The 24,921-nt window shown below is 41.7% G+C and overlaps 2 protein-coding genes across 3 annotated transcripts in view; one reads left to right on the forward strand and one right to left on the reverse strand.

Annotated features, from left to right (window-relative positions):
- ncaph2 (non-SMC condensin II complex, subunit H2) overlaps positions 1-10,277 on the reverse strand; it is a 35,822-nt gene extending 25,545 nt beyond the window's left edge. The window contains exons 1-6 of the mRNA XM_060842776.1: positions 10,123-10,277; positions 5,202-5,378; positions 3,570-3,671; positions 2,814-2,869; positions 1,248-1,326; positions 689-760 (exon numbers count right to left, since the gene is read on the reverse strand). Of these exons, the coding sequence (XP_060698759.1) occupies positions 689-760; positions 1,248-1,326; positions 2,814-2,869; positions 3,570-3,671; positions 5,202-5,309 (417 nt within the window). The 5' untranslated portion in view covers positions 5,310-5,378; positions 10,123-10,277. The remainder of the gene's footprint in view (positions 1-688; positions 761-1,247; positions 1,327-2,813; positions 2,870-3,569; positions 3,672-5,201; positions 5,379-10,122) is intronic.
- Positions 10,278-10,739: 462 nt separating this feature from the next.
- Positions 10,740-24,921, forward strand: part of lmf2a (lipase maturation factor 2a) — a 28,997-nt gene continuing 14,815 nt past the window's right edge. Inside the window, exons 1-7 of one of the 2 annotated variants that reach the window (XM_060842777.1) lie at positions 10,740-10,842; positions 17,241-17,494; positions 21,526-21,554; positions 21,735-21,931; positions 22,888-23,066; positions 23,835-23,973; positions 24,177-24,317. In XM_060842777.1, coding sequence (XP_060698760.1) covers positions 10,749-10,842; positions 17,241-17,494; positions 21,526-21,554; positions 21,735-21,931; positions 22,888-23,066; positions 23,835-23,973; positions 24,177-24,317 — 1,033 coding nt within the window. In that variant the 5' untranslated portion in view covers positions 10,740-10,748. Of the gene's footprint in view, positions 10,881-17,240; positions 17,495-21,525; positions 21,555-21,734; positions 21,932-22,887; positions 23,067-23,834; positions 23,974-24,176; positions 24,318-24,921 lie in introns of both variants that reach the window. The other variant, XM_060842779.1, reaches the window with a different exon arrangement.

Below are 24,921 nucleotides of genomic sequence, written 5' to 3' on the forward strand. Positions count from 1 at the left end.
ATCCAGCAATCTATGGATCCAGATATCAACTTCCTTTTGATTTTTATTTCCAAATCTCTTTGGTCCAAACACAACACTTTCAAAATCTTTCATTTCTGTGATGATGCCTGATGTTGAATTCCAGCCTTTACCCAGTGTTAAGATTGCAGTGAGCAGCACTGTGAATAGAATGATAACCGATTATGTTAACCAGAGTACCACATTGCATTGTTGAAAATCTGAGGAATCACAAATAAAGACACAAATATGAAACATGAGCAGAAGTAGACCATTCTGCCATTGAGCCTGCTCCACCATTCAATAAGATCATGAATTATCTATAGGTATTTTCAATTCCACATGCCTATCAATCCTCTTCCTCACAAGAATTTATCCAATTTGATGTTAAAAATATTCAATGACCCCATTTTCTGAGGTGGGGCGGAGGGGTTGCTTCATCTGTAAGAACACTTCTTTTAAAACAGTGTCATCCAGCTCACAAGATAAAAGCATTCTTTCCACATCCAACTTGTCAAGTCCAATCAGAATCTTATACACTTCAATCAGTTACCCTAGTGGAACCACACCCAGCCTGTCCAATCTATTCTCATAAAACAACATATCAATCTCGTAAACTTCCTCTAAATTGTCTCCAATATATTTACATCCTTCCTCAAATAAGGAGATCAGAACTGCACACAATACATACACTTGAACTGTGATCCTCCTGCAAATCAATGTTGGTTTTTGATGGACACTCAATATCATCAAGAGACAAAAACTGAAAAGCAAGAATTACAGCAGTTAGTGATATCTAACATGGAAATTAAGAAAATTCAAACATTGTTTATACAGCAAATAATATACACCAGAGAAATGACTGTTATCATGTTGGAATGGGAAAGTACATCAGGCATGAACATATATGTCACAGAGATATATGATCCCTGAAGCAGAGCTCAACATAACTCCCAGGGATATGTATATAGTATCGGACTTAAACAACTTCAGGAATTTACTATTTGCTTATTTTGACCATACAAAGTAATTAATTCCTTTCAGTTTCAGGTTCAATTTAACATCAATTTATTTATCCCTGGTCCCCCTCCATCAATCTTATGGAACAGCTTGCCAACATCAGTCACAGTATATGGTTCTACTCAACAGTTGACAATATGCAAATACAAAACTTATTATTTTGTTCAATCATTCATATCTATGTAATTTCAGTGTTAATGAATAATAGGTCCTGAGTCAATGTTCCTTACTTCCCAATCCTTGTCATTGGCCAAAGACACATCATTATCTGTACCATCCGCAGCAATGGATGTAGCTTTTTGATTCCGTCTATAACAAACATAAAAAGGACTTTTATAACCATTTTGACAAAAGTACCGTAAAAGCAGTTTTACTTGGAGAAAGTTGACAGATCTTCTCCTCTGTCTAATGATAACACAAATTGTTACTTGTTGTTACAGTCTTTTAGTAACACAGACTATTACTTGGTGCCATAGTCATAGATTCCTAATAGTGTGGAAGCAAACCATTTGGCCCATCCAGTCCACACTGAACCATCAAAGGGCATCCCACCCAAATCCATCCCCTACGCTATCCCTGCATTTCATTTGGCTAATCCACTTAGCCTGCACATCCCTGGACACTAAGAGCAATTTACCACAGCCAATTCACCTTACTCGCACATCTGTAGGAGGAAACCAGAGCACCCGGAGGAAACCTATGCCAACATGGGGAGACTACACAGACAGTTATCCAAGCCTACAATCAAACCTGGCTCTCTGGTGCTGTGAGGTAACAGTACTAACCAGTGAGCCACCCCAAAGCACAGACTGTTACTGGTTGCTACAGTCGCACAGAGGTATTGATGTAATACACATAATAGCTCACAATCTATTTAACATGTACAGTACTTCAGTTAGTGTGAAATGATTTTATTATGAATTTTAACATTTCTGTAATAATTTAGTACATCACTGGGTGCGATGCTCCTGCAGTAACTTACTGCTTAGTTGGATAATCCTGCAACAAAACTGAGTATGGCATCTGTATAATTAGCTTGTTTATTATCAAGCAATATTCCATTAGGTGTTATACTTTAGAATGATAGAATCCCTATAGTGTAGAAACAGACCATTTGGTCCATCAAGTCCACACAGATCTTCTGAAGAGTATCCCACCCAGACCCATTCCCCTACCCTAGTAATCTACATTTCCCCTAACTACTGCCCCTAACCTACACATCCCTGAACACTATGGGGAATTTAGCATGGCAAATTCACCTAACCTGCACATCTCTGGACTGTGGGAGGAAACCGGAGCACCTGGCGGAAACTCACGCAGACAGGGGGAGAATGTGCAAACTCTACATAGGCAGTTGCCCGAGGCTGGAATCGAATCCGGGTCCTGATGCTTTGAGGCAGCAATGCGAACCACCAAGCTACCATGCTGCCCCACACGGGCACATAGCATAATCTTGTTGTATACATTATATAATAGACAATACAATACTGAGTGTAGTAATCTTATATATACAGGGTACTTGGCATAAATTTTCTAAAGGCATTCAGCACAGTCAGTGTTTGCTTAGTTATTACAAGGATTCTTTACAAAAACAGAAATTGCAGGCAAAATTCAACAGGTCTGGCAGCAACTATGAAGAAAAGCAGAGTTAACATTTCAGATCTAGTGACCCTTCTTCAGAACCCAAAATGTTAACTCTGCTTTATTTCCACAGATGCTACCAAATCTACTGAGTTTTCCAGCCATTTCTGTTTTTGTTTCCGATTCACAGTTTATTGTTTTGTTTTATTCTTTACTTCTTGTTGGAGATCAGGTCCAGCGCCTGGAACACCAGAGAATGCAGATATTCCACCTGTGTAGAAAGGAAAAACATCCTCAGACTATTCATCAATTCCACAAGTCAGTTGGCAGCAGTCTGGAAAATTCCTGAGCTGTTATCAGACAAACACCCACATACAACCAGGTCTGATATCTTTCCAAACTCTGCAGTAACTACATACATTTTGAAAGTTTTTCTTTTCCTCTTAAGCACGTTTGTCGTCTTAGTGGAATAATTAAGGATCAAAGATGAGTGGGCGGCACGGTGGCACAGTGGTTAGCACTGCTGCCTCACAGCGCCTGTAGACCCGGGTTCAATTCCCGACTCAGGCGACTGACTGTGTGGAGTTTGCACGTTCTCCCCGTGTCTGCGTGGGTTTCCTCCGGGTGCTCCGGTTTCCTCCCACAGTCCAAAGATGTGCGGGTCAGGTGAATTGGCCAAGCTAAATTGCCCGTAGTGTTAGGTAAGGGGTAAATGTAGGGGTATGGGTGGGTTGCGCTTCGGCGGGTCGGTGTGGACTTGTTGGGCCGAAGGGCCTGTTTCCACACTGTAAGTCTAATCTAATCTAAAAAAATGAGCAGTAATCAGTTTCCAGACTTTTCACCTCAAACCAAATTTCTATCAATCACCCCTCAGACCTATTTGCCCTTCTTCTCTACCAGGCCCAGCCATGTGTACACTCAGCCCACCCCAGACCTTCATCCCATTCAGCCGAGGATGGCAAAAAACAGACCTTCCTGCTGTAAATACATGCCGAGCCCTGGATCAAAAGTGCAGCTTCTGCAAAGTTCATTGTTGTCTTCCCATCATCGAAGGAAATGCAGATCTGGTCCAACTGGAAAAGACAGACAGAGATATGTTCTAATCAACTTGGTCAAATATGCTGCGTGTGGACCCTACCGATGTATCACAAGAGCCCCGCCGAGAGACGGAGAGGGAGAGGGCAAAAAGGGAACAGGTTAACTGAACAAAACTCAAAAGTTGGAACTTTGTGTATCCCTACAGCCTGCTCTATCAGACAAAAGTTGGAAGTGGGATACTCCAGGGGTCCATTCCACATAAAGATGTTTAAACGTAGATAAATGCAGCAAAAATTAACAGCTAAGAAGTTGCCCAAAATTAAGTTGGTTGATCACTAACTGAAATTGCCAGGAGTTCAAAACAAGATTTGCAACAAAATAAATAAAATCAAATCATTGTTTACATATTTCAAACATCTTTCAATTAAATAAATTGACTTTAAACCTTTTGAGTAACATTTCTATAGACACCAATGACACTTTCCCTCCAGAGTTATTTGTTGAAGAACATGTCAAATAGTTTGATAGACATAAACTCTGAGAGGTAAAGTGCATTTTGAATCTACAAGTCTGTTATAAAAATGCCTCGTTACTTAAGAGGTAAAATAATTAAGAATGGGAACATTTTGAAATGTTGAGTTTGCGATTTTATATCTTTGATGGATAATGTCCACAGATCGCTATCATTCCTTAACACTCCACAGAATATAGGCTCAGTTTATTTAATCTCTTCTCAATGGACAATCCCTCCAATTTAAGAATTAGTGGTGAAGCTTTGCTGCACTTCCTTTATGGCAAGTATATCCTTGTTTGGGTCCAAGTGTGGTCCCACCAAGGTGCTACATAATTTCAATAAGACATGTACTTCTATGCTTAGATTGTTATGAAATAAAGGTCAACAAACCATTTACCTTAATTGCTTACTGTACATGCATGCTAATTTGAACAAGGGTACATAACTTGAGGTCCAACACTTCCTAACTTCCCACTGTTCAAGAATTACTCTATTTTTATTCTCCCCGGAGACAATTTCAGATGTGCCCACACTGCATACCATCTGCCATACTTTTGCCCAGTCATTTCATTTTTTCCGAATCCCTAATTAAGCATCTTTGCTTCCCCCTTACAACTCTTACAACCACCGTTTTTTTTGGGTCAAACCAGAAAGAATTAGTGAGAGGGAGATTTGTGGGCGGCACGGTGGCACAGTGGTTAGCACTGCTGTCTCACAGCGCCTGAGACCCGGGTTCAATTCCCGACTCAGGCGACTGACTGTGTAGAGTTTGCACGTTCTCCCCGTGTCTGCGTGGGTTTCCTCCGGGTGCTCTGGTTTCCTCCCACAGTCCAAAGATGTGCGGGTCAGGTGAATTGGCTATGCTAAATTGCCCGTAGTGTTAGGTAAAGGGTAAATGTAGGGGTACGGGTGGGTTGCGCTTCGGTGGGTCGGTGTGGACTTGTTGGGCCAAAGGGCCTGTTTCCACACTGTAAGTAATCTAATCTAATAAGCAAAGAGAAATTAATCATCTCACAAGAGACCAAATAATTTAGCAATACAAAGTGGTCACCTCTTCCAGATATTCCCCCAGCTGAGATGCCACATCAATCTCCCAGTTCTTTGTCAACTCTCTAATGGGCTGAAGGAGATGTGTGAATCGTGACTCAACATCCTCCATCTTTGACCAAGCACAGAACCCTTGAGACAAGGAGTTAAAACAGAAGCACTCAGCAGATCAGGTAGTCATCTGTGGGAGAGAAACAATTAATATTTCAGGTCAATTATATTTCATCATCAGAACACTAGAAATATGGGAGAATCTGCAATAGTGTCACAGGGTTGGGGGATACAGCTATTCGAACATAACAATTCATTTTACAGAAGAATCTCCATCTATATAACATAGCAATTTCCTTTTCGTTTGTCACTTTCCTGACAAAATGAAAAAGATAAAACTTTCAGTGTATGAGAAAAGCAGCTAACAGGACTGGTAATATCAAACATTAAAATGTAATGAAAAAGGTTTGCTACAGGAATATAGGTAAAGGGTGACTACCTATTCCTGCTCATTTTTTGTCATTTTCTTACGGATGAACTGATATCATTCATTATCAGACTTTTGAATGGACCTTTCATATATTAAAGGTGATCTTTCTCTACAGCCTTTCTGTTAGCCACCAGGATACACGAACACCAGCTAGCCACAAAAAGACACGATCCTCTCTCTCTCTCTCTCTCTCTCTCTCTCGTAGCCCTACACATGGATGAAAAAAGCCACCATTTCGACTGGGACAACACATCTATCCTGGGACAGGCTAAGCAAAGGCATGGCAGAGAACTCCTAGAGGCCTGGCACTCCAACCACAATGCCATAAACAAACACATAGATCTAGATGCCATCTATCAAGCCCTCAGAAAACGAACAGGAAATGACATCACCACAAATCCCAGGAACCCCATCCAGGAGAAAGATATAAATAGAAAGCAGGAGACAACAGCTTCACTTCACTTGGAGGTCGCCACTGATGATGTTACCTAGCCAGGTAATGAAACGTCTGAATACCAAACTTACAGCTTAGCGAGCAAACCTACATCCTAAAGCTTTTCAGTAGCTGTAACACTATATTATGTATTCTGTCCTATTACCTTGAGGTACATATATAAGGTACGATTTGCCTGTGTAGTACATAAAACAATATTTTTCACTGTATCCAAGTACATGACTATAATAAATCAAATCAAACCCCAGGACAACAGCAATAGACAGTAAACAATCTGCTTGCAAAAACCTTCAAAAGAACTTTTCAAACATCTCCTATTTGGGGTAAACAATACATAATCAAAGCATAGAGTAAAAAGTGAGGTCTGCAGATGCTGGAGATCAGAGCTAAAAATGTGTTGCTGGTTAAAGCACAGCAGGTCAGGCAGCATCCAAGGAACAGGAAATTCGACGTTTCGGGCAAAAGCCCTTCATCAGGAATGAGGAGAGGGTGCCAGGCAGGCTGAGATAAAAGGTAGGGAGGAGGGACTTGGGGGAGGGGCAATGGAGATGTTATAGGTGGAAGGAGGTCAAGGTGAGGGTGATAGGCCGGAGTGGGGTGAGGGCGGAGAGGTCAGGAAGAGGATTGCAGGTTAGGAGGGCGGTGCTGAGTTCAAGGGAATCGACTGAGACAAGGTGGAGGGAGGGGAAATGAGGAAACTGGAGAAATCCGAGTTCATCCCTTGTGGTTGGAGGGTTCCCAGGCGGAAGACGAGGCGCTCTTCCTCCAACCGTCGTGTTGTTATGTTCTGGCGATGGAGGAATCCAAGGACCTGCATGTCTTCGGTGGAGTGGGAGGGAGAGTTAAAGTGTTGAGCCACGGGGTGGTTGGGTTGGTTGGTCCGGGCGTCCCAGAGGTGTTCCCTGAAGCGTTCTGCAAGTAGGCGGCCCATCTCCCCAATATAGAGGAGGCCACATCGGGTGCAGCGGATGCAATAGATGATGTACCCCAATATACCCGATGTGGCCTCCTTTATATTCAGTTTCTCCAGTTTCCTCATTTCCCCTCCCCCCACCTTGTCTCAGTCGATTCCCTTGAACTCAGTACTGCCCTCCTAACCTGCAATCCTCTTCCTGACCTCTCCGCCCTCACCCCACTCCGGCCTATCACCCTCACCTTGACCTCCTTCCACCTATAACATCTCCATCGCCCCTCCCCCAAGTCCCTCCTCCCTACCTTTTATTTTAGCCTGCCTGGCACCCTCTCCTCATTCCTGATGAAGGGCTCCGGCCCGAAACGTGAATTTCCTGTTCCTTGGATGCTGCCTGACCTGCTGTGCTTTAACCAGCAACACATAATCAAAGCATAAGGGAACAAGCCAAGAAACTACTAATTATCAAACCTAGAAATCGTTACTGCAGCAAGAGAAGCAAACAAATGTGCCAGGAGAGAAGAGACATCATTGGGAAAGAAAGGTTAAAAATAAAGTTATTTCAAACATTTAAAACAGATCTCACACTGTTTCATCTAGCCAATACTACCCCAGGTAGAGATCCTAACAGAAGAAATGCAAAGAATACATAGGGAATATGCAATTCAGTTCCTGCCCCTTTCCTGGAGTACATTAATGAGTAATTTGTTGCCACTGCCAATACATTTATGGTTTATATAGCATACAAAAAGACTATTGGGAAGCTTTTAAACACTTAAATAAATCCTCATTATTGAAGTTAAAGTCTATCATCCAATTACATTATTCAGATACCAATAATACAATAACAATGAAGGTTATACGATAGAATTAAATAACCGGATTTCTGGCAACATATCAGTCCTTCTGACTTCTGACCTTGAAGAGCTGTCCCACAGACATTCAAATTAAGAGCAGTGGGCCATTCAACAACTTGCAGCTGCTCCTATCTACACTTACACCATTTGACTAATGGAGTCATACTGTTCTGAAACAGACTCTTCGGTCCAACTTGTCCATGCCATCTTGACATCCTAATCTGACCAAGTCCCATTTGACAGCACTTGGCCAATATCCCTCTAAATTGTTCCTAGTCATGTACCCATCCAGTTGCCTTTTAAATGTTGTAATTGAACCCATCTCCACCACTTTCTCTGGCAGCTCATCCCATACACGTTCGTCGCAAAATGGTCACCCCTCAGGTCCTTTTTAAAATCTTTCCCCTCTCACCTTAAACCGATGCCCTCTAGTTTTGGACTGCCCCATCCTAGGGAAAAGACTTTACTTATCTACCTAACCACACCCCTCATGATTTATAAACCTGAAAGAGACCACACCTCAGCATCCAACACTCCAGCCTATTCAGAATCTCACTACAGGGCCCAAAAACCCAACAATGTCTCTTCTTCCTCAGACAGCTGCGGAAATTTGGCATGACAGCAAATGCCCTAGCCAACTTTTATAAGTCCGCCATCGAGAGCATTCTGTCTGGATGTACACTACCTGGTACGGCAACTGTATCATTCAAGATCAAAGACGGTTACAGAGAGTGGTGAACTCAGCCCAGACAATCACAAAGACCAACGTCCCATCTATAGAATCCATCCACCAGGCCCGCCGTCAAGGAAATACTACCAGCATTCTCAAAGATTGATTCCTGGCAATGCTTTTCTACAAAGTCTACCATTAGGGAGAAGGTATAGAAGCCTAAACACACGCACCAGAGCCGGTTTCGTAACAGTTTCTACCCTACTGTTATTAGAATACTGAATGTACTCACAAACTCTTAACATTCATCTGTACCTGTGTTTTTGTTTTGCCACTGTTACCTATTTACTTATCTATGCTACTTAACTATGTGATCTGCCTGTATTGCAAGCAAGACAAAGCTTTTCACTGTGCCTCGGTATACGTGACAATAAATTTAATTCAATGTCATAACTCAAATTCTCAAGCAAGATCCTTGTAAAACTTTACTTTTTTGGGCAGTCAAGAATATATTTAACACAGCCTTAAAAATATCCAATAACCATACCTCCAATACTTTCACAAGTTAATGACCTACTCAGGAAAAATATTTCCTCAATTTTCATTTTAAATGAGAAATTATACTTTTAAGTTGTGTTAGTAAAAAATGAGGTCTGCAGATGCTGGAGATCACAGCTGCAAATGTGTTGCTGGTCAAAGCACAGCAGGCCAGGCAGCATCTCAGGAATAGAGAATTCGACGTTTCGAGCATAAGCCCTTCATCACTAGTCAGAGTCTCTCTCATCCTTTCATCATTCAGAATTTTACAAATTTTAACAAAGATCCCTTCTCATTCTTCTAAACTCCAAAGTACATAAGCTCCACCCCATACTTTCCTCATTTCAGGAATCAATTGAGTGAACCTTCTCTACTCTTTCATTATTTCTTCAGGTGACCAAACTTGGTCTCACCAAGGGCTATACAACTGTAATGAAATTTCCCGATATGTACGTACCACGCACTTTGCAATAAATGACAGTAGGAGAAAGTGAGGACTGCAGATGCTGGAGATCAGAGCTGAAAAATGTGTTGCTGGAAAAGCGCAGCAGGTCAGGCAGCATCCAAGGAGCAGGAGAATCGACATTTCATGAATCAGCTCTTCTTCTGGAATTCCTGAAGTTCCTGAAGAAGCGCTTATGCCTGAAACATCGATTGTCCTGCTCCTTGGATGCTGCCTGACCTGCTGCGCTTTTCCAGCAACAAATTTTTCAATAAATGACAGTATTCTACTCTGACATATCGCACACTTTTTTATTTTTCCTCTTATATTGCATTACTAAAGACACATTGGCTCTGACTGTTGCCACCATAAAGTAAACCGGTAACTGCAGCAAACACGAATAGTTCAATCAGACACTGCAGGAAATAAAGTAGTAAGTGACTGAACCAGAACAAAAGAGACTAAAAGGAACATCAATACAATCACAGAAATCTGAAGAAATTAAATTATAATTAACAACAGAAAAAAATGCGGGGGGGGGGGGGGAGATTCGAACTGACAAGCTCAGACTCACCTCCCCCCCTCCCAGGGAACCGTGTCTAGATACGTTCCACTCTCCTAAAATACCAGTAATGTGAATCCTGTTGTCTGAATATTCCTCTCTTTGATAATCTTATTTTTCTTTCTTTGAGGCTCGCGCCATTTTTTTGTTTTACCCGCGCAGGTTCAAACCCGCGGTGGCGCATGCGCAGCACGACCCCCCAACCACCCGTCTGTGGGTAAGAGGAAAGAAAAACAAAGTATGAAAGAATTTCCTCCGAAATAAAACCTGACAGATAAACCTTTAATATGGGGTTAAATATTTGTTTAAACTGCCACTTTGTTTTGGTGGATTATTTTTTAAAAATGGTAACGGACGATCTCCCCTCCCGATTTGATGGTAAATGCAGAAGGACGGCGACGATTTGGAGCAATCCATTGCGAGAACAGGGAAGATAAACTTTTTAAAAGTTCTTAAAGTAAAAAAAAACTGAAGACCGTGGCTAGTCTGGTTATTTGTGTCAAACAGTTATCACTATATTAACTCGTGGCCCAGGCTGAGCTATATTGCGCGTTATTATAATGGAAGGGATATGGGTTGGACCTAATGATTCCCCCCGCAGTGTTGACTGTGGTTGTGTCCAGGCCTGCAGCTTCAGGATGGGGGAGATCGGGTTGGCGCGGGGAGCCTTCCTCTGGGGCATGGTGGCTATTTACCTGTGTGCATTCGCCTCACTTTATGTACAAATCCCAGGTAACAGTGATGGCCCGTCATTCTGTGTGTTTTAAAAGGTGTGTCTCGGTGAAGGGTGTAGTTATTTGGCGGGTGGGTGAAGGAGCCTCGTGGAGAAGGGAGAGGTGTGGTTAGTGGAAGGAAACCGAGTGAAGTGCAATCAATGGTTTAGCTCCGAAACAACATCAATAATGTGGCGATGTTGGCTGTGAGATTGGAAAGCGTTGGTGCCGTCCTGTTGACAGGGTACTTCCCTGTGTTGATGAACTGGTACGGTTTGGACTTTGGTCTGGTGGTTCACTGCAGACACTGAACATCTAAAACAAACACACAATGCTGGAGAAACTCGCTCGCTGCTCATCGGATGCTGCCTGAACTGATGTGCTCTTCCAGCACCACTAACCCAGAATCTGGTAGCATATGTGAGGAGAGAAGTAGAGATAACGTTTCGAGTCCGGAGTGACTTTTCTTCAGGCTCTTATGGCGAGCCCCCAACTGTCAATATGTACACAGGGAATAATGTTTTGGAAATGAAGTGAACTCAACTGAAGCCATTCCATTATGTGCACTATTCGCTACAGAGGTCCAAAAAGGACCATCTTCTCCAGGGCAACCAGGAATGGGCAATAAAGGCTAATAAAACCAGCATCCCATGAATGTTTTTTCTCGAGTAAGAAACCCACTGCCCATTTTCTTCGCATGTTCATGAACCTCATGAGTGCACTCTCCACCACCTTCCCCCTTATTCTTCCATTCCATCTCTTTTCAGAGAAGCCCAAGCTTTCAAAGTAAAAACAAACTGCTCAAGAAGTGTTGAAAGGGTTCAGAAAAGATTTACAAGGATGTTGCCAGGGTTTGAGCAATAGGGAGAGGCTGAATAGGCTGGGTCTACTTTCCCTGGAGTGTCAGAGGCTGAGGGTTGACCTTAGAGGTTTATAAAATCACGAGGGACATGAATAGAATGCATACCCAAGATATTTTTCCCAGACTGAATGAGTTGAAAATTATTTAGCACAGGTTTAAGGTGAAGGGGGGAAAGATTTAAAAGGGACCAAAAGGACAACCTTTTCTTGCAGAGGGTGGTGAGTATATGAAATGAGGTGCCAGAGGAAGTGCTGGAGGCTGGTACAATTACAACATTTAAAAGGTATCTAGTACATGGACAAGAAGGGTTTAGAGGGATACAGGCCAAATGCTGGCAAATGGCACTCAATTAATTTAGGATATCTGATCGACATAGATGAGTTGGACTGAAGTGTCTGTTTGCATGCTGTACATCTCCATGACTCTAAGAAAACCAGATCTGGCAGTGTCTATAAAGAGAGAAGAGTGTACTGTCTACAAATGATGTCGGACATGCTGATTTTCTTCAGCACTTCCAACTTCAATTTCCAGTCTCTGACAGCTGTAAGATTTTTGTGTGTGAAGCCTTCCCCCAACATCATTTCTATCTCTAATTTTTAACTGGTGTGCTTAAGAATTTGAAGTTTTCATTTGATTGCGTAGTTTTCCTGAATCAGCTGCCAGTGGGAACAATGGATCAGCAGTCAGAATGTTGTACTTCTCATCAGTTGCAAGGTTAAGATTCTGAATCATAGGATCCTTTGGACCCCGTTCTGATCAGACAGTAGCTGTAATTGGGAGAGATCAGTATGGGTCTGTGATTAGGCTGTCAGCTGGGGCTTTGTCCCTCTCCTATCGACAAGATATCCCAAAGCACTTTCAAAATATAACCATTGTGGTAAAGGAAACACATCAGCCAATTAACAAGCAGCCAGATCCAAGAAGCAGCAATTTTCTGTACTCATGTTGTCCTTTGCCTTTTCTTGGAATGTTTGTTTGTCACTGGCCAATTGTAGGGATGATAAAGGCTATTAATAGGGACATAGAATGCAAGAGCACAAAGATTATATTGAAACAAATCAGAGTGTGAAATTCATATCTGTGGAGAGAGAAACATTTGGAGTCCAATATGATTCATGGATTAGAAAGTATTAACTCTGTTTCTTCAGCCCTTTTGTTTTTGTTTCAGATTTCCAACATCAATATTTTGCTTTTACTTGAGATTATATTGAACTTGCATAAGGCACTTGTTTGGCCTCAGTTGGATTACTGTGACTGTTTTCTGGTGTCGCGGTTTAGGAAGAATGGGTTGGTTTGCTTAGTTGGCTGGACAGCTGGCTTACAATGCAGTGTGACCCCACCAGTGTGGATTCATTTGCGTACGAGCAAGGTTACTGTGAAGGTACATTCTCAACCTCTCCCTTTGCCTGAGACATGTTGATCTTCAGGTTAAATTCACGACCAGTCATGCCTCTCTCATGAGAGAGCAGTCCTATGGTCCTCTAAGACAATGGTGATTTTACTTTTGAGGGAGGATGTGAAGGCATTGGAGACACTGAGCCTTAGGAGGTTGATTGCACTGCAATTAATTTTAGTTATGAAGACAGATTGAAGAAGTTAGGACTGCTTCCTTCGGAGAAGGGAAGGATAAGAGGAGATCTGATAAAGGTATTCAAAATCGCGAGGTATCTGAACAGAATTGATAGGAAGAAACTGTTTCTCCTTTTGAAATGATCAAGAAAAAGAGGGTGCGGATTGAAGTAATTGTTAAACAAGAAAAATATGGGGAACAGCATTTGCAAACAGCAAGTTGTTAGGGTCTGCAAAGGACTGCCAGGAGAGTGGTGGAGACAGTTTCAATCAAGATATTCAAGAATGAAGTTTTATTATTTTGGAAGGGAATGATGTGCAGGGTTACACAGAGTATACTGGAAAACGTCACTAGGTGAAATGCTTGTTGGAAATATGTGCACATACACTGACATTCTTCTGTGATCTTATCCTAAGGCCATTTTACTAAAGTTATTAGCTTCACTGAAATTTTTGAGGAAGTATTTCGATTGATTAATTTTGGGGAAGCTCTTGACAAGTTTCTAATGCAAAGTGGCCATAAAAGTAAAAGCCATAAGATGTGATTTGGCAAAAGACTAGAAACAGCTATTCAAGGATAAATCAGTCTTAGAACAGTGAGAAGTATACATGGAGGATTTGGCACAAATACATTCCGGTTGAGATTAGATTAGATAACTTAGTGTGGAAACTGACCTTTCAGCTCAACAAGTCCACACCGACCCTCCGAAGAGCAACCCAACCAGACCCATTCCCCTACATTTACCCCTTCACCTAACACTACGAGCAATTTAGCACGGCCAATTCACCTAACCTGCACATCTTGGACTGTGGGAGGGAAACCGGAGCACCCGGAGGAAACCCACGCAGACACTGTGAGAATGTGCAAACTCCACACAGACATTTGCCCGGGGCTGGAATTGAATCCGGGACCCTGGCAATCAGAGGTAGAATTCACAAATACAGGCTGTCCTAAATGTCAAACAGCATGCAAGGCAGAAATTGTGTAGAAAAGAAAGCTTACGTTAAGCTGAGAGCCCAATAACACAGTAACTGGGAGAATTGTTGCAAGGTCAGAGGCAAACCTAGACAGGACATTTGAAAAGCAAACAGAAGGAACTTTAGCAGCTATTTTGTCAATATATAAAGTATTGCTGAAAAAAACAATTTTTGGTCAGAAAGATAGCCAAAAGAGTAAGGCCTTTAGAGACTAAAAAGGTGTAAAATGTGTAGAGGCTGAAGTCAAGGGCATGATTCTTAATTAATAATTTGCATTCGCCTCCACAAGAAGGGAAGTGATTGAGTAGTTACAAAATATAAAATATTGAATAGAATAAACATAGAGAGGAAATATTAAGAGGTGTGGAATCTTTGAAAGTCAGTAAATCACTGAGCCTAAATTAGGTACATTTAGGCTGTTCAGAGAAGCAATTGAAAAAGTTATGGTGGATCTGGCCATAATAATTCTAACCTTCTCTGGTTATAAATGTAGGAGTGCCAAGATTCCACCTTTGTTTAAAAAGGGAGAAAAGAATTGAACAAGTCCTTATAGGCAGGTCATCCTAAACTCAGTGCTGGGTAATTTATTAGGGAAATCTCTGAGGCACAATATAAATTGCCATTTAAAAGACACATTTATTTAAGACAGTCAGCAGAGATGTGTTGAGGAAATGATAAGTCTATCTAATTTTACTGAATTTTTTTTGAGAAAGTGGCACAACTGATTAATTTTGGGAAAGTTTTTGACAATGCAAAGTGGCCACAAAAGTGAAAGCCATGAGATTCAAATAACAAGTTGGATCCAAAATTAACTTAGGGCAGAAAACAAAGGATGATTATCCATGTTGTTTTTGTAATGGAAAGCCTTTTCCAACTGTGTCCCACAGGGTTTATTGATAAGTTACTTGTCTTTTGTGTTAAAAATCACTGATTTAGAGTAAAAAATTTACAATGATACAAAGACTGACCATGTTGTTAGTAGTCAAGTCGAAAGCTGTGGATTTCAGAAACATATTGATCAGGTGGGTAGAAAAGTGGAAAGTGGAATTCGTGTGGACAGGTGAGAAGTAAGCGTTTGGAGAAGCCTAACAAGGCAAGGAAATACAAGTAAATGGCCAGTAATGTTGAGGAATGGAAGAGAAGAGGCAGAAATAGACAAGCTGAAATTGGAAGCAAAATTGATAAATGTTTCCAATTCCAGACAAAAGAGGGAAGCAGCACCACAAATACATTTGTGACTCCTTTGTTCCCTCCTTGACATCGCAGTTTCCATCTTCAGGATAGGTTGGCCATCAATATCCATTACAAACCCACCGACCCCCACATTTTTCTTGACTATATATCCTCACCCCTGTTTCCTGTAAGGACTTTATTCCATTCTCCAAGTTTTCCATCACATTTGTTCTGTGATGCCACCTTTCACAGGGTGGACCTCAAATGTTCACCCTTTTCCTTAACTGAATATTCACTACTACTATTCCTTAGTCATGTCCAACCCATTTCCAACACTTCTGCCATCACCCCTTCTCTTCCCTCCCACAGCTACAATAGTGTCCCTCTGGTCCTTAGATTCCACTCCACCAGCTCCACATCAGAAGGATCATAAGCCACCATTTCCACTTCCACCAGGCACATCGTCTCCATCACTCTCATCATCATTCCACAGGAACCATTCCCTCAAGGGCAACTGGTTCAATTCCCCCACTCCCCACACCCCCTCCCCATACAATCATAGAAGGTGCAACACTTTTCTGTTTATCTCACTATCCAAGACCCCAGACACTGGCCAATATGAGCAGTGATTTATCTGCACTGCACTCAATCTAATCTACTGTATTTGCTGTTTGCATAGCAGTCTCCTCTATATCAGGGAGAGGAGAAACAAACCAGATGACCACTTTGCAAAACACCTGTATCTGTCTGTAAAAATCATCCTGAACTTTTCAGTTTCTTGCCACAACAACATACCACAATGTTCCCTGGCCAATATTTCTGTCTCAGGCCTGCTGTAGTGCTCCAGTATTGCTCAATGCAATTTGTAGGAGCAACATCTTCCATTTGTGGACGTAACAGCCATCAGGACTCAATATCAAGTTTAATAATTTCAGAGCATGAACAACACTATGGCACAGTGGTTAGCACTGCTGCCTCACAGCACCAGAGACCTGGTTCAATTCCCACCTCAGGTGACACACTGTGTGGAGTTTGCACATTCTCCCCATGTCTGCGTGAATTTCCTCTGGGTGCTCCGGTTTCCAAAGATGTGCAGGTCAGGTGAATTGGCCATGCTAAATTGCCCGTAGTGTTAGTGAAGGGGTAAATGTAGGGGAATGGGTCTGAGTGACTTGCGCTTCGGTGGGTCGGTGTGGACCTGTTGGGCCGAAGGGCCTGTTTCCACACTGTAAGTAATAATCTAATCTAATCTAACATCTTCCATGTCTATTACCTACACCCAACCCAGATTCTGTCTTGAAATTAGTTGCTTCCAGCATAGCCAACCCATTTTTTTACTACTTACAGCCCCATTACCATGTATCTAGCTTGCCTTCCTCAGCTTACTTTATCTGCTTACCTTTTTTTTGTTTCACCTCTCTGGACTCTGTCTCCACTTATCTGCTCACCACCTCCACCATTAGCCATGCTTTCATCAGCATAAATACCAACTTTTTCAGAGCTGCTAGCAGTTGTGAAGAAGAGTCACTGGACTCAAAATGTTAACTCTTGTTTTCTCTCCACAGATGCTACTAGACCTGCTGAGTTTCACAGAGAATGTCTGTTTTCATTTCTTTTTCAGGTCTCCAGCATTCACAGTTCTTTATTTTACTTTCATAAGTTAAAGTGGCTTGAAACAAAAAAATGTTGAGGGGCGATTTAATTGAGAATTGAGATTAGACCAGATAACACTCTGTTGGCTCACACAATTGTGAATGGACTGAATAGACTCCTACGGTGCAAGCCATGCTTGTTTCTATTATTAATAATATTGTGACCTTTTGTTTTTCTGACAGGACTCTATGGAAAGGAAGGAATTCTACCAGTCCGCAGGATGCTGCCCTTCACTGGAAAGCCACTGGTCGAGCAGCTGACAGATTCTCCAACGTTACTGTGGTTGTGCCCCTGGCTTGGGCTTGACACTGAACAAGGCATGGAGTTCATTTGCTTACTGGGGATCAGCCTGTCCGTCATCGCTCTAGTGGCAAAACCTTTCCGAGACTGCTTCATCTTTGCATGCCTCTGGATCCTCTACTTATCAGTTTACCAGGTGGGTGTCCATATCGAAACATAGAAGATAGGCATAACGTGGAGGTGCGTGTGTTGGACTGGGATGGACGAGCTCCGAAATCAGATGACAGCAGGTTATAGTCCAACAGATGTATTTGAGATCACCAGCTTTCAGAGCATTGCCACTTCGTCAGGTGAAGTCACTTCTGGCATAGAAAATAAGAACAGGAATAGGCCATTTGGCCCTTTTGAACTAGCCTCACTATTCAATATGATCATGGCTAATCATCCTACTCAGTGGTCTTTTTATGTTTTTGCCCCATATAATTTGATCCCATTAGCCCTAAGAACAATATCTATCTCCTTGAAAACATTCCGTGTTTGGCCTTAACCGCTTTCTGTGGCAGAGTTCCAAATAGTCACCACTCTGAATGAAGAACTCTGTCCTCATCTCAGTCCTAATGGCCTATTCCATATCCTTAGACTGTAACCCTTGGTTCTGGAATCACTAATCATTGGGAATATTCTTCCTGTGTTTACCCTGTGTCGTCCTGATAGAATTTTATTGGTTTCTGAGTTCTTCCTCATTCTTTTAATGTCAGTGACTATAGTCCTAACTGATCAGGGCTATCTTCATACGTTAGTGCTACCATCCTAGGAATCAATCTGGTAAACCTTTGTTGCACTTCCTCCTTAGCTAGAACATCCTGAAGGATAAGGAGACCAAAACAGCACACAATATCTCAGGTGTGGTCCCATCAAGGCACTGTATAATTGTAGCATAACATTCGTGCTCCGGTACTCTAATCCCTCAGCTATGAAAGCCAACAAACCATTTTACACGACCTACTGCACCTCCATGCTTACTTTCACTGACTGGTACACAAGGGCTCCCAGGTTTTACTGCAACTTAACTTTTCCCAGTCTATCAGCTAATTGCCTTCTGGTTTTTGCTACTAAGGTAGATAACTGCATTGTATTCTTCATCTACCATACATACCCCACTCACTCAAACTGTCCAAAGCACACCAAAGCATTTCTACATTCTCCTTACATTTCACCCACCAAATTTTGTCATCTCCAAACTTGGAGATATTACATTCATATAATGAATAGATGGGGTCCAAACATTGATCCCTGCAGTACCCGACTAGTCACTCACTGGCTGTCACTCAGAAAATGACCCTTTTATTCCTCCTGTTTCCTGTCTGCCAGCCAGTCCTCTATTGAGTCAGCACTCTATCCCCATTCCTAAGTGTTTTGATTTTACATGCTTAAGTAGGACCTTATCAAATACCTTCTGAAAGTCCAATCGACTGCATCCACTGGTTTCCCTTATCAGCTCTCAAAGAATTCATCACAAAAGAATTCCAGTAGATTTGTCAAATTGAATTTTCCTTGCTTATATCCATTCTAAATCTGTCATTTTGTTTCCAAATGTTCTGCAATTAAATCTTTTTCAATGGACTGTAGTATTTTCCCTACTACTGACGCCAGACTGACTGTTCTGTAATTCCCTGTCATCTCTCTACCTACTTTTTTTAAATCGTGGGATTACATTAGATCCTCTCCAATCCATAGGAACTGTTCCAGAGTCTAGCATCTTGAAAGGTGACCATCAATGCATCCACTATTTGTAGGGCCAAATCCTTAAGTACGCTAGAGTGAAGATTGTCAGGCTCTGGGGCTTTATTGACCTTTAATCCCATCAATGACCCCCATACATTCCTTCAGTTCCTTTCTCTCATTAGACCATGTGTTACCAATATTTTTGAAACATTATTTGTATCCTCCTTTGTGAAGATGGAACTAAAATATGTACTTAATTGGTCTGTTATCTCTTTGTTTTCCATTATAATTTCCCCTGCTTCTGATTGGAAAGGACTTAACATTTGCCTTTGTTAATCTTTTTCTCTTTACTAACCTATAGAAGCTTTTACCAATAGTTTGTAAATTCCCTGCAAATTTACTCCCATGCTCCACTTTTCCTCCTTTGCTAAATCTAAACTGCTCCTGATCTTCAGGGCTGTTGCTCTTTTTGGCCATTTCTAAGCCCCTTCTTTGGATCGACTGCTCTTCATGATTTCCCTTCTTAGCCATGACAGCACCATTTTTCTTGGTTTGTTTTTGTGCCAGATAGGAAAGTGGAATTGTTGCAGTTCCTCCATGTATTTTTTAAATGTTTGCCCTTGCCTATGCATTGCCATCCCTTTAAGTAATGCTCCTCAATTTATCTTAGCTGGCTTGCGCCTTGTACCAAGGTAGTTGTCTCTATTTAGATTCAGGGCCCGAGGTTCAGAGTCAAATATATCACTCTCCATCTTAATGAAGAATTCCATCATATTATGAGCACTCTTTTCCAAAGGAGTGCCAATTATTCCTTTTTTTCATGACACAATACCCAGTCTAGCATGGCCTGGCTTCCAGTTAGTTCCTCAAAGTATATATCCAGAAAACCATCTTGTGCAGACTCCAGGAAGTCCTCTTCTCTGATATAGTTACTTATTTGACTCGCCCAATCTACATACAGATTAAAGTTGCTCATAATTACAGCAGTATCTTTATTGCTTGTGTCTCTAATTTCATGTTTAATGCTTTCCCCCAACATTACTGCAAAAGTATTGGGATCTATATACAAACCACCATTGTTTCTGTCTCATCATATTTCTGAGCTCCACCCATACAGATCCCACTGCACCAGAGGTAATATCCTTCCTATTGCATTAATATACTCTGTAACTAGTCATGCTACCCCACCACCTTTTCCTCTTTGTCCTTCCTAAAAATGGAATGCCCTGGATATTCAGTTCCCATCCCTGGTCACCCTGCAGCTAAGTCTCCCTAATTCCACAATAACGTATCCATTTATATCTGTTTGCTAAACTAATCCATCCACTTGAGCTTGAATGCTCTGCGCATTAAGACACAAGTCCTTAAATCTTGTTTTCTTAACATGTTTATTCCTATTTACATTATTTAGCATAGTGGCTTGAATCCTCAACCTATAACTTTTCCTGGTTCTGATTCTGTCTTTTGCTTTTACACTCATTTCCCTCTCTTCTCTTTGCCTGTATAGGTTCCCATTTGAGTTTAAACCCTCCCCAACCAAATTAACAAATATACCCCGAGGTCATCAGTTCCAGTCCTGCCAGGTGCAACTCATCCAGCTTGTTCTGGTCCCATGTTTGACAGACCAGTTCCAATACCATTGGAATCTGAACCCCTTCCACGTGCACCATCATTCCAGTCATATATTCATCTCATATATCCTGCTATTTCTACTCCGAGTTATACATTGCTATGGTAGCTTTCCTAAGATCACTAATTTTGAGGTTCGACTTTTTAACTTGCTTCCCATTCCTTATATTCTACTTTTAGGACCTCATCCCCTTTTCTTAGATAAGTTGTTTGTACTGATGTATACCGTTACCACTGGTTACTCATCTTCTCACTCCAGAATGGCCTGTAGCCGCTCCAAGAAAACCTTGTTCTTAGCACTCATTGGGGCAACATGCTATTCTGGAATCTTGTTTGCGACCACAAAGAATTTATCTATTCCTCATGCAACTGAATTCCCTATTACAATAGCCTTCTCACACTTATTCCTCCTCTCCCCGCAGTAGAGTCAACTGTGGTACAACAGATTTGGTGGGAGTATGTGTGTGTCATGTATATTGACATTATGTATTTTTCCCATCCACATCTGTGTGCTTGTCCCATGCTAGTTAACATGTGTTTTGTCAACTCCAGGGAGGACATGGAACAGGTTAGGTTTGCATCATATTAGAAGTTAGGGTATATCAAGTAGTTTGGATCAGGAGCCAATGGTTTTTGAGACTTTAAGACTAAATTCCAAAGTGAGGTGACAGCAAGACCTAGAGCTACAAATTCTGGTAAGAGAGATTTCAGAAACTGTGTGCAGCGAAAGCTGATTCCAAGGGATATGGTTTGGAAGGAGTTGAATTGTGGGGATGGGTTCCAGGCCTGAGCTTTTTACAGGGGAGGGAGAAGAGGTTCAGTGAGGGGGCAATCGCTGGGTAAGTGTTAATGATTCATCTCTTATTTCTCCAGGTTGGACAAGTCTTCCTCTACTTTCAGTGGTGAGTCCATCTCATCCTCTAATACCTTCTCCCAAAATGTGTGCAAATGTATTGGTGAGATGCAATATGTCAGGAGCGAGTAGTGTGTTAAGGTGTGAACAGTATGCAAGGGCTAAGCAGTGGACAGTGTGTAAAGAGGTAAATTGTATATAGTAACTAGTACCTCGTTGATTTTTGTAGGGATAGTTTGCTACTGGAGTCTGGATTCCTGGCAATTTTGGTGGCACCACTACACTTAAAGAAATGGCGTGCAGCCCCTGTGCGGCACCATGATGGTGTCATGTTCTGGCTGGTGCGGTGGCTTTTTTTCAGGCTCATGTTTGCATCAGGTGTGGTGAAACTGACCAGTCGATGCCCCACATGGTGGGGTCTAACAGGTGAGTAAATGCTACTGCAGTTAAATGTCCACCAGTATCACCCCAACTAAATGCACCACTGGCTAGCTGCCACTCCCAACCTTAATTCAATATTATTTGTTACAAAAAAAAGGTTATCCTGTTCAAGTTTACACACATATTCGGAATAGTGTTTCCTTTGCCTCCCATCAGCTGGAGACAATCAAGGTTCAGGAGAACATTGACATGTTTTACATGTGATTATATTTGAATGATATAATTGTGGAATCAATCTTAAGGGGCAGATACACACAGGACATTCGGGTTTTGTTGGTTCTCATACCTTCTTGAATTATAACTGGGACAGGGGTCAGAGGTGAACTGTTGGTATTGCTATCCAGTTATAAAGCAGCACAGTGTCTGAAGTGAAGCGGCAAAATAATTACCTATTCTGTGGACTTTTCTATAAGGTTAGGTTGCCCAGCTAATGGACAGTTAGCTTATAAAAGTAAAGATATTCTTGGGCAATGTTTTTGCCATTTGTAATATTTAGCTTTGTGAGAAGCTGTAGAGATTGGATAAGTATTTTTTCAAAACCTGGGTGTTCTTCAGTCCTGTATCTTGTGCAAAATAAAATGTTTCTTGGTTTTCATACAACCTTTCTCATAGCAATCTGCAGTTGATCCTCAAGGAGATTGGAGATATGCCTGTTCAATCCATTCATGGGGATTTCATTCTTTTATCATGGCACTAATACTAGGCACAAACTATGAGCTCCTGATTTTGGGTATGGTACCCACACCTGGATGCTGATAATGAACCAGGACAATGTCAATTGCAAACACTACAAAGTATACAACTGTGTGCTGAAATTAATAAACCACGCTGGAAATCTTTAGCAGGTCTTGAAGCATCTGTGAAGAGAGGAAGAGAGTAAGTGTTTCAGGTGTGATGTTTCATCAGAATTCATTCAATTTATGTTCCTGATTTCCTTGCAGCTCTGACGTACCACTATGAGACTCAGTGCATCCCTACCTCTCTCGCCTGGTTTGCACATCAGTTGCCATCTTGGTTTCACAAGCTCAGCGTGGTCATTGTGTTTGTGCTAGAGATTGTGGTTCCTGTGTTGTTCTTTGCTCCAATCCGTCACCTCAGGATATTTGCATTCTACACCCAGGTAAGCCCACATTCTGCAAATATCAAAAGGACTGATCAGTCAGACCACATATGGAAGCCCCTGCACTGAAATACTGCTTGCCCTTTACAGAAAGACTGGAATGTTTATCTTTTCAATTTTATTTCTTATTTTTCTAATTGATACTATGAATAATGATAAGGTAATGCAACTTTTTTCTTTATTTCTCTATCTTGTATCAAAGGTTTGTACTGAGGTACTTTGTACTTAAGATGGTGCCATGTGGGGCGATAGTGTAAATCTTTCGCTGTACTCCAGTACTTGAGTATGTGTCATAATAAACCAAATTCTGATACATGACTGAAGTATCAGACAGTCAAAAGCCAAAATTGGGAAATGTCACAAAGAGTTGTTCAAATCCAAGAATCCTGGTTATGCTCGCACTTGGGACAGGACAAGAGTGTACAGTTCATGGCTTCAGATTTTTCCAGTGGCTGTTTGAGGTCCAAGTTCTGTCCAAACCTGAATAGCAGAAGGGTGTTCTTGGAGTTGAACAGAACACCTAATGCTTTTGCTATCTGGGCTGTGGGGAGCATGCTATTCACTGACTTCTCAACTGAAAAAGTGGTGAAGATTGCAAAAGAAGTTTAGAGGGCAGGGATGGGTTTGGAATAAGCTGGAAGGTGACATTTTCTGGTCTGAATCATACTTGCAGTCTCCCATGTCACTGTGCAAAAGATATTGGTGTCCTGCTTGTGCTCTCAGCCTCCATTTGCGTTTCTCACTGATGGATTTTTTTTGTATCTGCAGATTTTGCTCCAGGTATTAATTATCGTCACCGGTAACTATAATTTCTTCAATCTACTTTCCATTGTTTTGGCGCTTTCACTACTGGACGATCAGCATATATACTATTGGATTAGGAGAGGCAAGAAGCAAAACCCTCAGAGTGAGTATCAGGCAGGAGAGGGGAAGGCCAATGGGAGGTACACTGTGGCAGATGACGTGTCCACACTGGGTATTCATGACTGATGCATACCCATGGTGAGTCCCTGCGGCATGCCCGGGCTCAGCAACCTGTGATATGTGTCCAGGGAGAAAGTAATTGGATTCTGACATTTGAACTGTGATTGTTGCTTCTTTTCCCTATAGGATTGGGTTGGTTACGGACACTACAGTCTTTTGTCATTGGCCTCACTGAGCTGGCGGTTTATGTAACATTGATTTATGGAACGATTCACTACTTTGGACTAAGTCTCCACTGGGAGAAAAGGATAATAGAATCCAAAACAGGTATAAGCAATACACGCTTCAGGTTCTTTGCCCATCTCAGTGTCAACCTGCATCATAACCAACCAGCAGATGCTGTTTCACTTCTGACATCATTCTCCATGATTCTCGTTACTTAAGATTCCTTACATTTACAAATTTTAATTGTGTTCGTCTCTTCTACAGATATATTTCATAGGAGTACTGGATAATGGTACAGTGATATAAAATAATAAATAGAAATAGTTAAAAGAGAGCAAAAGGAAGGGTGAGCATTGAACCAGTCAAGAGAGGAAATTCTCTTGTAGGTTGGAGGGCCTAACTGAGGTACAAAATGTTTTCATCCATCTTCATGAAAGAGGACCTCACTGCCAATGTCACAGTAAAGAGGAGGCAGTAGCCTAACTGTAGTTGGGAAACTTTCAAAAATGACAATCCAGGTCAAAGTTACGTGGCATCTCAATGTACGGGGCTAATGTAGGATCTCACCAAGCTCCTTTGACAGCACCTTACAATCCTTCAACTTGTACCCCGTAGAATGACAAGGGCAGCAGATGTGTGGGAATACCACCACCTGTAAGTTTCCCTCCAAGACGCACCATCTTAACTTGGAGATATTAATAGTTCT

Source organism: Hemiscyllium ocellatum, chromosome 23 (genome assembly GCF_020745735.1).
Source record: "Hemiscyllium ocellatum isolate sHemOce1 chromosome 23, sHemOce1.pat.X.cur, whole genome shotgun sequence".
Lineage (NCBI taxonomy): Eukaryota > Metazoa > Chordata > Chondrichthyes > Orectolobiformes > Hemiscylliidae > Hemiscyllium > Hemiscyllium ocellatum.